This window comes from Rana temporaria, chromosome 8 (genome assembly GCF_905171775.1).
Source record: "Rana temporaria chromosome 8, aRanTem1.1, whole genome shotgun sequence".
Taxonomy (NCBI): domain Eukaryota; kingdom Metazoa; phylum Chordata; class Amphibia; order Anura; family Ranidae; genus Rana; species Rana temporaria.
Genome location: NC_053496.1, coordinates 137,078,438 through 137,093,326, shown reverse-complemented (window position 1 = coordinate 137,093,326; position 14,889 = coordinate 137,078,438). Strand labels below are relative to the sequence as shown.

The 14,889-nt window shown below is 43.3% G+C and overlaps 1 protein-coding gene across 1 annotated transcript in view; it reads left to right on the top strand.

Annotated features, from left to right (window-relative positions):
• LOC120909097 (sperm flagellar protein 1-like) overlaps positions 1 to 14,889 on the top strand; it is an 84,539-nt gene that overhangs the window by 12,734 nt on the left and 56,916 nt on the right. The window contains exons 3-4 of the mRNA XM_040320749.1: positions 7,274 to 7,439; positions 9,556 to 9,598. Of these exons, the coding sequence (XP_040176683.1) occupies positions 7,274 to 7,439; positions 9,556 to 9,598 (209 nt within the window). The remainder of the gene's footprint in view (positions 1 to 7,273; positions 7,440 to 9,555; positions 9,599 to 14,889) is intronic.

Below are 14,889 nucleotides of genomic sequence, written 5' to 3'. Positions count from 1 at the left end.
AATATGCTAATTAGGTAGATACGCCGATTCAGAAACGTACGTCCGCCCGGCGCATTTTTTTACGTCGTTTACGTTCGGCTTTTTCCGGCGTAAAGTTACCCCTGCTATATGAGGGGTATCCTATGTTAAGTATGGACGTCTTTCCCGCGTCGAGTTTTGAAATGTTTTCGTCGTTTGCATAAGTCGTTCACGAATAGGGCTGTACGTAAGTTACGTTCACGTCTAAAGCAATGACGATTTGCGGCGTAATTTCGAGCATGCGCACTGGGATTCTTTCACGCGCCGTTCGTAAAAAAAAACGTAAAATACGCGGGGTCGCCATTCATTTAAATAAAACACGCCCACATCATCCCCATTTGAATTAGGCGGGCTTACGCCGGACCACATACGTTACGCCGCCGTAATTTAGGGCGCAAGTTCTTTCTGAATACGGAACTTGCGCCCTATTCTCTGGCGGCGTAACGTATCTGAGATACGTTACGCCCGCCAAAAGATACACCAATGTATCAGAATCCGTTCCATGGTCCGCACGTGTGAAAGGGGCCTTAATCCTCCCCAGTTTGTCATTGGGGCTTGTCACTTTGCCGGGGCTGAATGTTCCATTTCTGGACTCTCTGGAGTTGTTCCTCAGCATTACATGGGTAATAAACATCACTATTGTTTTCAATCAAATTACTTTGTAAGGAAAGTAAATTCTAAGAGATGCATTTGCCAGATTATTATTTGAAAACATACAAATGGATTATCACAGGAGATGAGGTGTAATTATGTTAGCAATTACAAGTGAATCACTTCGTTATGCTCAGTTAAACTTTCTAAGATAATTACTTTACCTAAAATAGAAAGCAGTTGTACAGAACCATTGTCCGCGTCTGCTTTTATTACATGCCTTGTTTTCTGTTACGACGCGTCATAAATAGCATAGGAAATAGGATAGTGTGAGATAAAGGAAGTATATGGAGCAGGTCAACATCACAAGAAATAGTTTACTGGAATAAGTTATATAATTTCCTATTTAAATACGTTACATAGCAGAACTAAACAAAGGAGAAAAGTAGCGTAGCGAGAACATATTACCGTATTTATCGGTATTTATCAGCGTATAACGTGCGCCGGCGTATAACGCGCACCCCAATTTTAAGAGGGAATTTTCTGGAAAAACAAATTTTTTTAGTCCAATTAGTAAATGCAGTTACAATTAAAAGTAAGATAAGCAGCAATGTACAGCAAGCAACTCAGAGAGCAGCTCTTATGTTCAAGGAGATACACATAGGTAGATTCACAAAGAGTTAGGCCGGCTTATCTACAGCCCGCCGCAGTCGATTAACGTCGTTTCCGTAAGGCCTTAGGCGGCCTAAAGTTATTCCACCTATGAGGTGGAATAACAATGTTAAAGTATGGCCGCCGTTCCCGCCGCGAGGTTCGAATTTTTTACGTCGTTTGCGTAAGTCGTCCACGAATCGGGAGTTACGTCGTTTACGTCCGCGTCGAAATCAATAGGCCCAGTACGGCCTACTTAGCCGCAATGCGCACTGGGAAATGTAGTCGCCCGGCGCATGCGCAGTGTCAAAAAACATCAAAAAACCTGAGGTCAAGCCTCATTTCCATACTACACGCCCCCCTACAAGTCTTTTGAATTAGGCGCCCTTACGCCCGCTCGTTTTAGGCTACACCGCCGTAGATTAGCAGGTAAGTGGTTTGAGAATCACTACTGGCCTAACTAATTTACGGCGGTGTAGCCTAAAAAGGCTAGGCTAGGCCGCCCTAAAGTTAGGCCAATCTACGTGAATCTACCTAACAGTACCTTAGGGCTTCTAGCTGTCAGCACTCGATGGTGGAAGGGAGGGAGCTGGAACTTTTTGTCCTCCCAATTTGCCTAAATGCAAGGCTTTCCTGATTGGGTAGCGCTTAGGTATTTCCTGGTAAAAGCTGGAGCTCCCCCATCCACCTTACACACATTCCTGTTGACCACTGAGGCAGCCATTACCTCAGAGGGGAAGGAGGGGGACGAGCGCCCGCCGGAAATCACCGAGCCGTCATCTCCACTCGGCTCTCACTCGGCTGTCACGTCACACACGCACAGTGGCGCCTCCACCATCGGCATTGGACCATCTCCTGTGACAGACAGAACACTGGTCCAATGCTGGTGGCGGAGGCGGGACTGTGCGTGTGTGACGTGACAGCCGAGTGAGAGCCGAGAGGAGATGACGGCTCTGTGATTTCCGTGGGCGCTCGTCCCCCTCCATCCCCTCCGAGGTATGCTATCGGCGTATAACGCGCACCCGTGATTTTCCCCCTATTTTCAGGGGAAAAAAGTGCACGGTATATGCCGATAAATGCGGTACGTAAAATAAACATGATAAAAATGTATGAGGATCTAAACCAGGGGTCTCCAAACTTTTCAAGCAAAGGGCCAGTTTATTGTCCTTGGGACTTTAGGAGGGCCGGATTGTGGCCAGCGGGAGCAGAAAATGTCCCAGTCCCAGCATCAGTGTGAATAAATATGGCCTCAAGGTTGGTGCTCAGTAGGAGTAGTAGTAGTTCTCCTATTAGTAGGAAGAATAGTATCCCGTCATTGGTATCAGTGGAAGAAATAGTTCCCCTTGATGGTGTCAGAGGGAAGAATAGTGCCTAATATCAGTGGGAGGAATAGTGCCCCAAGGGCCAGATAGAGGCTAGTAAAAGGCCAAATCTGGCCCTCAGGCCGCAGTTTGGCGACCCCGGATCTAAACAAATAAACAAATGATAGTATTGCAGCTTAGATGTCCTTATATGTGGTGGCTGACTTATACAGTTCCTTGAAAAGGTATTCATACCCCTTCCACATCTTGGCATGTTACAACCAAAAATATAAATATATTTTATTGGGATTTTATGTCATAGAATAACACAGTGGCACATACAGTGCATCCGGAAAGTATTCACAGCGCTTCACTTTATCCACATTTTGTTATGTTACAGCCTTATTCCAAAATTGATTAAATGCATTATTTTCCTCGATATTCTGCAAACAATACCTCATGACAACATGAAAGAAGTTTGTTTGAAATCTTTGCAAATGTATTAAAAATAAAAAACAAAACAAATCACATGTACCGTATTTATCGGGGTATAGCGTGCTCCCGCGTATAGCGCGCACCCCTAAAGTTGCCCCCATTCCTGTGGAAAAAAATAGTTTTTTGTACTTACAGTTTTGGTGTCTTGCGCGGCGTCCATCGGCGAATCCGGCGTCCGTCTGCGGCTTCGGGTGTCCTCTTCGTCGGGTCCGGCGTCCTCGCGTCCTCCTCGCTCATTTCCCGCGCCGAGTTTTGAATACTGCGCCAGCATATACCGAGCGCAGTACACTCGGGCAGGCTCGGCAACTGTCGCGCTCACGTCCTGCACGTCCTGTACGTCCAGGACGTGAGCACGGAAGAAGCCGAGACTGGCCGACTATACCCGAGTGTACTGCGTTCGGTATATGTCGGCGCAGTATTCAAAACTCGGTGCGGGAAATCGGGTATCGGCGTATATCGCGCACCCACGATTTTGCCCTGATTTTCAGGGCAAAAAAGTGTGCGATATACGCCGATAAATACGGTACATAATAAGTATTCACAGCCTTTGCCATGACACTCGAAATTGAGCTCAGGTGCATCCTGTTTTCACTGATCATCCTTGAGATGTTTCTACAACTTGATTGGAGTCCACCTGTGGTAAATTCAGTTGATTGGGCATGATTTGGAAAGGCACACACCTGTCTATATAAGGTCCCACAGTGCATGTCAGAGCACAAACCAAGCCATAAAGTCCAAGGAATTGTCTGTAGACCTCAGAGACAGTATTGTATCGAAGCACAGATCTGGGGAAGGGTGCAGAAAAATGTCTGCAGCATTTAAGGTCCCAATGAACACACTGGCCTCCATCATCCGTAAATGGAAGAGTTTTGGAACCACAGGATTCTACCTAGAGCAGGCCGCCCAGCCAAACAGAGCGATCGGGGGAGAAGGGTCTTAGTCACGGTGGTGACCAAGAACCCAATGGTCACCCAGACAGAGCTCCAGCGTTTCTCTGTGGAGAGAGGAGGACCCTCCAGAAGAACCACCATCCCTGCAGCACTCCACCAATCTGGCCTGTATGGTAGAGTGGCCAGACGAAAGCCACTCCTCAGTAAAAGTCACATGACAGCCCACCTGGACTTTCAGACCATGAGAAACAAAATTCTCTGGTTTGATGAAACAGAGATTGAACTCCTTGGCCTGAATGGCAAGCGTCATATCCAGAGGAAACCAGGCACTGCTTATAACCTGGCCAATACCATCCTTACAGTGAAGCTTGGTGGTGGCACATCATGCCGTGGGGATGTTTTTCAGAGGCAGAAACTGGGAGATTGGACAAGATGAATGCAGCAATGTACAAAAACAACCTTGATAAAAACCTGCTCCAGGACCTACTCTGGACCTCAGACTGGGGTGAATGTTCATCTTCCAGCCAAGATAACAATGGAGTGGCTATGGGACAACTCTGTGAATGTCCCTGAGTGGCCCAACCAGACTTGAACCCAACTGAACATATTTGAAGAGATCTGAAAATGACTGTGCATCGACGCTCCCCATACAAAGTGATGGAGCTTAAGAGGTTCTGCAAAGAAGAATGGGAGAAACTGGCCAAAAATAGGTGTGCCAAGCTTGTAGCATCATACTCAAAAAGACTTGAGGTTGTAATTGATGCCAAAGGTGCTTAACCACTTGCCGCCCGCCCAGGCCCGGATTTACTCCCTTTTTCCCCCCCAAGGCTGGGTCCTTCAATGCCGCCCCCCCACACACACATCACATGGGGGAATCCCCAGAGAGCCTCCCTTACTTCAGGGTCCCCAGAGAGCCCCCCTAACATTACTGCCCCAGAGAGCCCCCCTAACATTACTGCCCCAGAGAGCCCCCCCTTACATTACTGTCCCCAGAGAGCCCCCCTCTTACATTACTGTCCCCAGAGAGCCCCCCTCTTACATTACTGTCCCCAGAGAGCCCCCCTTTTACATCAGTGTCCCCAGAGGGCCCCTTCTTTATGTCCCCAAACAGCTGACTCCCCCTTGCAGAGGTTCCCCTGTACCTGGCAGGTGGAGGTAGGAGGTGGCGATCTGCAGCTCTATAGTGTCCACAGGCAGGGGGGTCTCCCTGGGGCTTGTAGTTCTTTTCCGAATGTATACACAGTGAAAGTGAAAGTGATACCGGCCGGGTTAGAGGCCCCTCCCCTCTTCTCTCCACTGTATACACTGACACTCGAGAGTACTACCAGCCCCGGGGAGATCCTGCCGTCCACACAGGCACCATAGAGCTGCCAATCAGGCACAAGTCACGGTCACTCACAGAGTCCCCCTGCTCCCGGGCCGTGCAGTCGGCGCAGAGGAGGATAGGCGGAGCTTTAGGAGGTGCCTCCGCCAGATCCTTTTTTTTCTCCGGGAAGTAATTGAGCGCTCCGTGCCTTTCTTTCGGCTTAACAGCAGGTGCCTGCGCTGCCACCCGAAGGCTATGTAAATGTGGGGGGAGGCCGCGAAATCCGTGAAGTCGCCGCTGGAGCGGCGCCGGCTGTGCCGCCCCTGCACCACTGCCGCCCCGAGGCCTGGCCTCGGTGGCCTTGTGGCAAATCCGGCCCTGAGCCTGCCTTATGCAAAAAAACGTTGGCAAAGTGGTTTCAATATGCGGAGTGGACGTCATATGACGTCCTCAGAATATTGAGCCGCTGCGCGCCCCCGGGGGCGCGCATCGCGGCGATCGTTGTTGCAGGGTGACTGTTTACCACGTGATCAGCCATGTCCAATCACGGCTGATCACAATGTAAACAGGAAAAGCCAGTAATTAGCTTTTCCTCACTCGCGTCTGTCAGACGCGAGTAGAGGAGAGCCGATCGGCTGCTCCTCTGACAGGGGGGGTTTATGCTGGTCGATTATCAGCACAGCCCCCCCCCCCCCGAGGATGCCCACACTGGACCACCAGGGATGCCACTAGACCACCAGGGATGACAATCACAAATAATGGATGCCAATCAGTGCCTACAATGGAAGGCATTGTTTGGCACTGATTGGCATCCATTAGTACAACACATACGTTAGTGCCACCTATCAGTGCCCATCTATGCCCATCCGTGCCACCTATCAGTGCCCATCCATGCTGCCTATCAGTGCCCATCCATGCCGCCTATCAGTGCCCATCTGTGCCACCTATCTGTGCCGCCTATCCGTTCTCATCCGTGTCGCCTATCCGTGCCGCCTATCTGTGCCCATCCATGCCGCCTCTCCGTGCCCATCCATGCCACCTATCTGTGCCCATCCATGCCGCCTATCCGTGCCCATCTGTGCCGCCTATCAGTGCCGCATATTTGTGCCCATCATCAGTGCCCATCAATGCCACCGAAGCAGTGCCACCTCATCGGTGCCCATTAGTGCCGCCTTATCAGTACCCGTCAGTGCAGTACCATCAGTGCCCATCAGTGAAGGAGAACACGTACTTATTTACAATGTTTTATAACAGAAACAAAAAAAATGTTTTTTCTAAATTTTTGGTCTTTTTTTTTTTTTTTTTGCAGAAAATAAAAATCCCAGAAGTTATCAAATACAACCAAAAGAAAGCTCTATTTGTAGGAACAAAATGATAACATTTTGTTTGGGTACAGTGTAGCATGACCGCGCAATTGTCATTCAAAGTGCAACAGCACTGAAAGCTAAAAATTAGTCTGGGCGGGAAGGTGTATAAGTGCCCTGTATGGAAGTGGTTAAATATTGAGCAAAGGCTGTGAATACATTGATTAAATTCATTATTTTCCTAAAATTCTACAAACAATACCTCATAATGACAACATGAAAGAAGTTTTTTTTAAATCTTTGCAAATGTATTTTAAAAAAAAAGTCCCATGTACATAAGTACATGGGACTTTTTTTTTAAAATACATTTGCAAAGATTTAAAAAAAACTTCTTTCATGTTGTCATTATGAGGTATTGTTTGTAGAATTTTAGGAAAATAATGAATTTAATCAATTTTGGAATAAGGCTGTAACATAACAAAATGTGGAAAAATCCCTACCCCGAAAATAAGCCCTACTGTGACTTTTGTAGCCAAAATGAATATAAGACCCAGGCTTATTTTCGGGGAAACACGGTATATTTATTCAAAGACTGGTTTTTAGTAACATAAACTTTTTTTAGGTTAAATTGTCCCTTAAAATGTAACATAAAATGCTCTAAAATGTATAATCGTTATTTGTGAGCATTACAGATAATGTCTGCTTGTTGATTTCCAGCAAAGTATTTCCCAAGCTGAACTTCCACATTCCAGATGACATCATCCGTAAGTTGATTGCCAATACACCAGGAGTGATTGAGCCAGTTCTATATACTCTGCGACAGAAGATCAATGAAGGACTGCAAGATAAGAACCAGAGAGAGAACAATGCACATCAAATGAAGGTCCACTTATTAATTGTCTGGTTACATTTGTGTGACACTGTGTGCTATAAATCATGATTTGTAAATTAAGTCCTAAGAAAATCAATTATTTTGAGTAGGCAGGCATTTTTATCTGCTAATTTATGCAAATGAGAATTATAGAATGGATAGAAATCACCAGTTTATGTTTGTAATCCCATGGTAAATGCACTTATATTATGTCTTCTGAAAAATGACAAAAAAAAATTGCTTCAATTTTTAATGTCGTTTTTCAAAACGTCGTTTTTTGTGTCATAAAAAATGATAGTGTGTGGGTAAAACGACGTTTAAAACGACGTTTTTAAACCCGCGCATGCTCAGAAGCAAGTTATGACGCAAGCTTGAATGGAACAGAGTGCCGTCGTACGTGTTGTACGTAACCGCGTTTTGCTAGAGCATTTTGAAAAAACGATGGTGTGTAGGCAACGTCGTTTTTTAAAATGAAGTTTGAAAAACGTTGTTTTTTATCATGATAAAAAACGACGTTTTTTTTTTTCATCACAAAAAACGGCCGTGTGTACGCGGCATTACACATTTTAAGTGGTGTGTTTATGTTTTCTCCTGAACCCAACATACAAATGTGCTCTGAACTTCAGATAAAAGGTACAAAAATCCTGTTTTCTCTTTCGTTCATTGACGAACACAGCACTTTAATCTTGACCTTAGTCCTCTCCTGAAGGTGGCGATATAACCCTAAGGTCAAGATTAAAGTTCTGTGTCCATCAATGAACTTCAGAGAAAAGGATTTTACGGCGAGTACAAAAATCCTGTTTTCTCTTTCGTTCATTGACGGACACAGCACTTTAATCTTGACCTTAGTCCTCTCCTGAAGGTGGCGATATAACCCTAAGGTCAAGATTAAAGTTCTGTGTCCGTCAATGAACTTCAGAGAAAAGGATTTTACCGCGAGTACAAAAATCCTGTTTTCTCTTTCGTTCATTGACGGACACAGCACTTTAATCTTGACCTTAGTCCTCTCCTGAAGGTGGCAATATAACCCTAAAGTCATGATTAAAGTTCTGTGTCTGTCAATGAACTTCAGAGAAAAGGATTTTACGGTGAGTAAAAAAATCCTATTTTTTCTACTGAGTTGCTCTGTTTCAAATAGTGATGTAACCACCTTACTACAGACCGTGAGGCCCATCTGTAATTGATCCATCACATACTTCACATAAAATAAACATTTGTGAAAATGACATACATTTTATACAGTTGTAAAATATTACATCTTGGCTTTCTTATTATGCTTCCTTAACATACATGGTTTTCATTGTCCAATTCTTCATTAATTACTATAGGTTCATAGGATGCAAAAGATACTGGGCCAGATCCACAAACGAGTTACGCTGGCGTATCTATTGACACGCCGCGTAACTTCTAATTTGCTCCGGCGTATCTTTGTTTTGTATCCACAAAACAAGATACGCCTGAAGCTGGGCTAGATCCGACTGGCGTACGTCTTAGTACGCCGTCGGATCTAAGGTGCATATTTAGGTGGCGTTTCCGTCGATTTCCGCGTCGAGTATGCAAATTAGCTAGATACAGCGATCCACGAACGTACATCCGGCCGGCGCATTTTTTTACGTTGTTTCCGTAAGGCTTTTTTCGGCGTATAGTTACCCCTGCTATATGAGGCGTACTCAATGTTAAGTATGGCCGTCGTTCCCGCGTCGAAATTTAAATTTTTTACGTCGTTTGCGTAAGTTGTTCGCGAATACGGCTTTGCGTAGAATGACGTTCACGACGTAAGCATTGGCTTGTTGCGGGTTAATTTTGAGCATGGGCACTGGGATACCCCTAAAACGTCATTTACGTTGGGTCAAGACGTATTAACATAAAACACGCCCCCATCACATCCATTTGAATTGTGCGCCCTTACGCCGCCAAAGTTACACTACGCCGCCGTAACTTACGGCGCAAATTCTTTCAGGATACCGAAGATACGCTGTAAGTTACGGCGGCGTAGTGTATCAGAGATACGCTACGCCGGGCGGAAGAATGCGCCACGCTACGTGGATCTGGCCCACTGTATTTTGTAAAACTGATCTGGCTCTTTAAGGTTTACATTGGATTTTCAATGTTGGTTTGTCTTTTGCAGGCATGTGAATACTTCAGCACACAAACTGGACAACCTACATATGGTATGTTAAAGAAATAAGATGTTTTATTATGTTTACCTGGTTGGATACTGAGCAAAGTAATAAAGAATGTACATGACTTTTATTTCATAGTTCCTGAGAATAATGTATATTTACAGAAAGGGATTAGTTCAGTTTTCCAAAAGATCATTCCAAAAAAAACCTTGGCTTTTTATTTATTTTTTGTAATTTATTTTTTTGTGCTTTTCAGTTTTAGTATTGTATATTTAATTGGTTTAAGAAACAGAAATGATTCTACAAAAATCTGATTGGCCCTGACTCTGAACATGTAACAGATTTCAGCAAGACATCCAGTCTATTCTGTCTTTAAAAAGCCACTCAGCACTTTTTAATAAGTAAGAATCTAGAAATTTTCTCATTAAATTAAATTATTATAAAATGCTTTTGAGGAGGGGGGGTAATGTACTTTGGTTTGGTGTATTTTATGTCTGGTGTTGCTTTTTTTTTTGTACAGCGTTTATTTTCTCACGGCAGTTTTTTTCTATTTTGTCAAGGGTTCCCCTTCAAGATCCTCAGCACACAAATCACAAGTTGGATTATCATGATCCGACTTGTGGTGCAACTACTATTCAAACCAATGGGCTCTCATAGGGAACCATTGATTTTGAATAGAGGCAGAGAAACTCAGCTAAAAGCTAGCACGGCTAAACATGCATTAATGCCAATGCAAAAAGCTACTAAAAGCCTTTTTTTAACAGTCACTTTTTGCTGGCGTTGGTAGTGGCTTTGCAGCTAATTTTTTCTAATGCCCTGTTTACATGAGGCCTAATAGAGGATATCAGCAATACGTGTTGTGTTGCAGCCGAGTCTCTATGGCAGTGGTCTCAAAGTACCGGCCCGCGGGCCATTTGCGGCCCGCGGACCAGTTATAAATGGCCCCCAGGCAGGGTGGAAGTGAGGGGAGTAAAAAAAAAAAAAAAAAAAAAATTTTTTTTTTTTTTTTTTTAGCTGGCGCCATCTGGTGGTGAGCCGTTGGCATTACAAGTTATTACCACCAGATGTGAGCTGGCGCCATCTGGTGGTGGCCGTTGGTATTACAAGTTAAGCATTACAAGTTAAACAGCAATTCTAATGTCATTTTACACTATTTTCACTGCCATATTCTTCCCTCTAATTAGAACCCCCAAACATTATATATATTTTTTATCCTAACACCCTAGAGAATAAAATAGCGATCGTTGCAATACTTTCTGTTACGCCGTATTTGCGCAGCGGTCTTACAAGCGCACTTTTTTGGGAAAAAATTACACTTTTTTAAATTAAAAAATAAGACAACAGTAAAGTTATCCCCATTTTTTTTAATATTATGAAAGATAATGTTACGCCGAGTAAATTCATACCCAACATGTCACGCTTCAAAATTGTGTCCGCTCGTGGAATGCCGACAAACTTTTTTACCCTTTAAAATCTTCATAGGCGACGTTTAAAAAAATCTACAGGTTGCATGTTTTAAGTTACAGAGGAGCTAGAATTATTGCTCTCACTCTACCAATCGCGGCGATACCTCACATGTGTGGTTTGAACACCGTTTACATATGCGGGCGCTGCTCACGTATGTGTTCGCTTCTGCGCGCAAGCTCGTCGGGACGGGGTGCGTTTTCTGGCTCCTAACTTTTTTAGCTGCCTCCTAGATTCCAAGCAAATTTGTCAAACCCTGACTTACACCAGTGCTGGTGGTAATAATGCGCTCGCTGACACCAGTGCTGGGGGTTAATAATGTGTTCGCTGACACCAGTACTGTTGTTTTTGAAGTTTGAAAGTTTGCATGCGGCCCCCCATGGCATATGGAAACTTGTCTTGTGGCCCTCAGGTAATTTGAGTTTGAGACCCCTGCTCTATGGCTACTGCTTCATATAAGTGCTAAAATTACTGAGAAAGTATTAGCTAGGAAACAGGTTAATGTTATTATTATGGGGGATTTCAGTTATCCAGATGTTGACTTTAGCTTTCAAGTTCTTGAACTACAAGATAATTTTATGGGTCAGATGGTATGTGCTGCTAGATCTGGTGATTTCTGAAAATACAGAGCTCATTTGAGATGTGCAAGTTAGGGACAATTTAGGCAAAAGTGACCACAGTGTAATTATGTTTAACTTCAGTTACAGGAAAGAGAGACATGTGGGTACAACTTGGAACTGTAAATTTCAAGAAAGACAACTTTAGCACTTGTGATACTATATGAGGCCAGTATTCTTAAAAAAGATCACATAAGAGAAGTAGGAATATTTCATGGGAATGTTAAACAGTAGCATTTGCTATTGCATTCTATTGAGTAACAAATATAAGAGAAGAAAGTTGCCTTCACAAAATACAAAATGAAAGGAGCAGCTTCTGTATTTAAGGGTCACAAGGAATTAGTAAGAAATGTAAGAGTGCAATCGGAGCAGCTAAATAGAATATGAGAAGGACATTACCACAGAAAAAAAACCAAAAAGTTCTAAAAGTATATGTAGCTTTAGCTCATCCTTACACCTTAACCTCCCAAATTTCAGTGTTTTTGATTTGATTACATTATTGAATACATTTTATTATTATTTTATTATTATTTGTTATATTTATTTATATTTATTTATTTATTATATTATAATTTACGATGTGTTTTAAACTTTATCATACCGGGATGTCTACTAGACTCTTGTTTGGACAGATTTAAGTGAGTTATTCCTAAGAATTACAGGCCTACAATATAAAAAGCCAATTTTCCATGCAAAACAATGTACCGCTTTGAGATGCAAAAATCTGACATAATCATACCGCCAACTGATTGGTGTAACAGGTAGCCTACGGAGACACTGTTTGCATTCAGGGTTGAGCACCTTGTCCTGTATGGCTGTCAAATTCTGACTCATCATGTGTCTGTATTACATAGTTACATAGTTAGTCAGGTTGAAAAAAGACACAAGTCCATCCAGTTCAACCACAAAAAATAAAAAAACAAAATAAAAAACACAGTAAAATCCTATACACCCAACTCCATACCCACAGTTGATCCAGAGGAAGGCAAAAAACCCCAGCAGAGCATGATCCAATTTGCTACAGCAGGGGAAAAAATTCCTTCCTGATCCCCCGAGAGGCAATCGGATTTACCCTGGATCAACTTTACCTACAGATCTTAGTACTCAGTTATATTCTGTACATTTAGGAAAGAATCCAGGCCTTTCTTAAAGCAATCTACTGAGCTGGCCAGAACCACCTCTGGAGGGAGTCTGTTCCACATTTTCACAGCTCTTACTGTGAAAAAACCTTTCCGTATTTGGAGGTGAAATCTCTTTTCCTCTAGACGTAAAGAGTGCCCCCTTGTCCTCAGTGTTGACCGTAAAGTGAATAACTCAACACCAAGTTCACTGTATGGACCTCTTATATATTTGTACATGTTGATCATATCCCCCCTTATTCTCCTCTTCTCAAGAGTGAATAAATTCAGTTCCTCTAATCTTTCCTCATAGCTGAGCTCCTCCATGCCTCTTATCAGTTTGGTTGCCCTTCTCTGCACTTTCTCCAGTTCTCCGATGTCCTTTTTGAGAACTGGGGCCCAAAACTGAACTGCATATTCCAGATGAGGTCTTACTAATGATTTGTACAGGGGCAAAATTATATCTCGGTCTCTGGAGTCCATACCTCTCTTAATACAAGAAAGGACTTTGCTCGCTTTGGAAACCGCAGCTTGGCATTGCATGCCATTATTGAGCTTATGATCAACCAAGACCCCCAGATCCTTCTCCACTACAGATCCCCCCAGTTGTACTCCCCCTAGTATGTATAATGCATGCATATTCTTAGCCCCTAAGTGCATAACTTTACATTTATCTACATTAAACCTCATCTGCCACTTAGTCGCCCAATTAGACAGAGCATTGAGGTCGGCTTGTAAATTGGAGACATCCTGCAAGGACGTTATTCCACTGCATAGCTTGGTGTCATCTGCAAAGACAGAAATGTTACTTTTGATCTCAGACCCAATATCATTTATAAATATATTGAAAAGTAAGGGTCCCAGCACTGAACCTTGGGGTACACCACTCATAACATTGGACCATTCAGAGTAAGAATCATTAACCACGACTCTCTGAATTCTGTCTTTCAGCCAGTTTTCTATCCATTTACAAACTGATATATCCAATCCTGTAGACCTTACCTTACACATGAGCTGTGTGTGCGGAACTGTATCGAACGCTTTTGCAAAATCCAAATATATCACGTCCACAGCCACGCCTCTGTCCAGGGTTTTACTTACCTCTTCATAAAAGGAAATCAGGTTTGTCTGACAACTTCTGTCTTTCATGAATCCATGTTGTCTGCTGCTTAAATAGTTTTTTTCCAGCAAGAACTCATCCATGTGGTCTTTTATTAAACGTTCCAGTATCTTCCCAACTACAGAAGTTAAACTAACAGGTCTATAGTTACTTGGTAAAGACTTTGTTCCCTTTTTAAATATGGGCACCACATTGGCCCTGCGCCAATCCAGTGGTACTATTCCTGTCTTTAATGAGTCCCTAAATATTAGATACAGTGGCTTTGAAATGACAGAGCTCAACTCACCTAGGATCCGTGGATGGATGCCATCAGGTCCAGGTGCTTTATCCACCTTTATTCTGTCTAAATATTTCTGGACCATATCACTTTTGAGCCATTGTGGATTTGAGGCTGTGTCACTCCCACCCCCATTTTGGACATGAGCTCCCCCATGCTCCATTGTATACACAGAGCTGAAGAAAACATTTAATAAATTTGCCTTCTCTTTGTCCCCAGTCACCCACTCTAGATTATTTTGTAAGGGGCCTACATGCTCAGACTTCACCTTTTTACTATTAATATATTTAAATAATTTTTTGGGGTTTGCCCTACTATCTTTTGCAATCTGTCGTTCGTTTTGAATTTTTGCATCCTTGATTTCCTTTTTGCATATCCTGTTATATTCTTTGTACCATTTAAACAACACTAGTGTTCCTTCATTTTTATATTTTTTAAAAGCTACTTTCTTATTGTTAATAGCTTTTTTAACTTTGACCGTGAGCCACATAGGTTTTATTTTTAGCCTTTTAAACTTATTGCCCATGGGAACATACTTTGCAGTGAGGTATTCACCCCTTTAACCACTTAAGGACCGCCTCCTGCACATTTACGTCGGCAGAATGGCACGGCTGGGCACATGTAGGTACAGGTACCCGCGACCCGGTCCAAAGCTCTGTGACTGGGACTACGGGACCCGATCGCCGCTGGAGTCCCGCGACCGGTCCCCGGAGCTGAAGAACGGGGACAGCTGTGTGTAAACA